Source organism: Tupaia chinensis, unplaced genomic scaffold, assembly GCF_000334495.1.
Source record: "Tupaia chinensis unplaced genomic scaffold, TupChi_1.0 Scaffold143826_1, whole genome shotgun sequence".
Lineage (NCBI taxonomy): Eukaryota > Metazoa > Chordata > Mammalia > Scandentia > Tupaiidae > Tupaia > Tupaia belangeri.
In genome coordinates this window covers 273,324-273,621 of record NW_006203676.1, presented here as the reverse complement: position 1 = coordinate 273,621, position 298 = coordinate 273,324, and the positions used below count along the sequence as shown (strand labels likewise).

The 298-nt window shown below is 64.8% G+C and overlaps 1 protein-coding gene across 1 annotated transcript in view; it reads right to left on the bottom strand.

Moving 5' to 3' along the window:
* Positions 1–264, bottom strand: part of TMEM255A (transmembrane protein 255A) — a 6,994-nt gene extending 6,730 nt beyond the window's left edge. The window contains exon 1 of the mRNA XM_014582824.1: positions 12–264. Within this exon, the coding sequence (XP_014438310.1) occupies positions 12–69 (58 nt within the window). The 5' untranslated portion in view covers positions 70–264. The remainder of the gene's footprint in view (positions 1–11) is intronic.
* Positions 265–298: the final 34 nt, after the last annotated feature.

Genomic DNA, 298 nt, shown 5'->3' with positions numbered 1-298 from the left:
GCTAGACTTACCCATGGAATCCGGCAGGGACATGTCGCTGGACCGCTGCTGAGTCAGGGACTGATGCATGATGAAAGCTGCCCAGTTGCCCCAGTCCCCAAGCTGCTTCACGCGCCCCAGGCTCAGGGCGCCCCGCAGAGCATCCTACTCCGCTCTCCCGGTCTCTCCGAGAGCTGAGACTGCCTCTGGTTGCGAGCTGCAGCCCAAGTGCCGCCTCCCCCTCCCTTCCCCTCTTCTCCCTCCCTCCTCTTCTGCCTCCCTCTGCTCCCGTAGGCAGCGGCATTGGCAGTCCGTGCAG